The following is a 2005-nucleotide window of genomic DNA, read 5'->3' as shown; positions in this document are numbered from 1 at the left end:
AAGGCGACCAAACAACCGCACTGTTATACAGATGAAGGCTGTTATACGAGACGTTGAAGCTTCCCCTGTCATTTATCACTGTTATATACGCAACACAATCGTGATGCAAAGTAAAATTATTGGTTAAAGTTTGAATGCGGGAGGTAAGGCTGACTCAACATCCCCAATCCGGCAACGTTGATGCTAAACCTCCCACTAAAAGGACCCAAATATTCAAAAGTTGACAGTAACTTGGTCTTGTTGGAATTACATATTCATTGAGATCGTCAAACATAGAGAATCCCTTTCTGCCTACTGGTTCCTGAAGACCGTCCTCAGTGTCTTCCCATAGGTCTCTAGCATTCTGTAAACTACTAACGTCTGGTCGTTCGGATCTTGCGCATCGTGGAATTCGATATTCTCCAGATCATTAAGAGTGTATCTCGAGTTGGCGTCGAACCTGCAGTTACTCAGAGCATAAGCCAGAGTAGTGGAGCTATAATCAGGCTTCACCCAAGAGGCACCATTCTCCTCAACCATCTCGTACGGAACATCTTCGTAATATAGACGGCAACCACCAAGTGTGATATCCATGGTGAAGTTTCCGGGTTTTTGAAGGAATACCAAAACGCTTGAGCCTTCTCTACTGTCATCTTTATATAGGCCCGATGGATGAGGCTTAGTCGGGACTGTAGGAGTTGGGGTAGTAGGAAGGGGAGTTGTAGGTGTTGTCGGCGGCGGCCGAGTGGGAATACCACGGAGCTGGAACTTCCAATCGGTTGTCCCGTAGGTGGAAATCTCGCTCATGGGAACGCCTTGCTCCGAGGAAACGAACAGATGTGCAAATGCGCCGCCGTTGATATCAGAGTCGCGACAGTTGTCCACCTGTGTCGTGAAATCTGTTCCGCTGAAGTCGGGTACCACGAAGAGCTCATCGTCGAGATCGTGTCCCTCATGATTGCGAAGAGGGCCAATGTGATAGGGAACGTTCCGAACAGAGGCAGTGCAGCTACCGAGCTTGATAGTCAAACTCATCAGAAACAGGTTCTCGTAGAACTCGATAGTGCTAACAGAGTCTGAACGTTCGCTACTCTCGTAGGTCCCCACGGGGTGGGCCTCATGTGCTGGAGTAGCAGGAGATCGAGTCGGGTAGGCCGGGGGTTGAGGGGGACCACCAGCAAGACCAAAAACCCAGTCTTCACCACCAACCATAGAAGCCGTCACCCCATTCATCGAGCCGCCTTCCGAAGATGCACGGAGACGTCGGAATTGGGCACTTCTCACAACCGCGTCATTACAGCTGTCAAGCTTTGTCGCGAAGTTCGTGGAGCTGTAGTCGGGGACGATCCAGAGTTGGCCATTAGAGCCAGGGATCGGAGTAACGTGATACGGAACGTTATAGGCAGTCGCGACGCAGATATCCAGCCGGATAGAAATGGAAAGAGTTTGCTGCTGTTGATGGAATATCAGAGATCCGCCCGACCCATCACTCATGGAAGTATAAAAGCTTCCCACGGGGTGGCTCATCGGTGGCGCATACGTAGTGGTAGTTCGGACCGGCGGAGACCTCGTAGTTGGGCCTGGCACGGGACGAGTGGGACCAATGGCTAACCAGCAGTTCCACGAAGACCCCCTTACACCGCCACTGATAGTGATGTCGCTCATGAGAACACCCTTGTTGGATTCGACGTGTAGACTGTCGAAGAAGTCGGCATTAATAGAAGGATCTTGGCAAGCAGCGAGGCGTACTTTAAAATCAGTAGAGCTATAGTCAGGCTTGACCCAATACTCGTAGTTAGAACCGGGGATGGGAGTTATGGTATAGGGGACGTCAGAGGCCGAAACACCACAGGACCCGACCGTGGCACTGATGCGTAGCACCTGCTTATCTTCGTCGAAATCTAAACGACCACCGTACCGGTTTGATCCCCTGCAACCGAAAGCGCCCATAGGATGGCTCTCAGGGATTGCTGGGGTGGGCTGCACCGTAGTGGTAGGAGCTTGTGTAGTTGCTGGTTGCGTGGGG

The 2005-nt window shown here is 51.3% G+C and overlaps 1 protein-coding gene across 1 annotated transcript; it reads right to left on the bottom strand.

The window, feature by feature from the left end:
* Positions 1-291: 291 nt before the first annotated feature.
* Positions 292-1929, bottom strand: Pmar_PMAR007406 (hypothetical protein; the record flags this gene model as incomplete). The annotated part of the gene is made up of 1 exon (XM_002775309.1): positions 292-1929. The coding sequence occupies one exon, from the start codon at positions 1927-1929 to the stop codon at positions 292-294; it is 1638 nt and encodes a 545-aa protein (XP_002775355.1).
* Between the last annotated feature and the right edge of the window lie 76 nt (positions 1930-2005).

The sequence above is a fragment of the Perkinsus marinus genome (genome assembly GCF_000006405.1).
Source record: "Perkinsus marinus ATCC 50983 genomic scaffold scf_1104296956012, whole genome shotgun sequence".
Classification (NCBI taxonomy): Eukaryota; Perkinsozoa; order Perkinsida; family Perkinsidae; genus Perkinsus; species Perkinsus marinus.
This window is presented reverse-complemented; position numbering and strand designations above follow the sequence as displayed.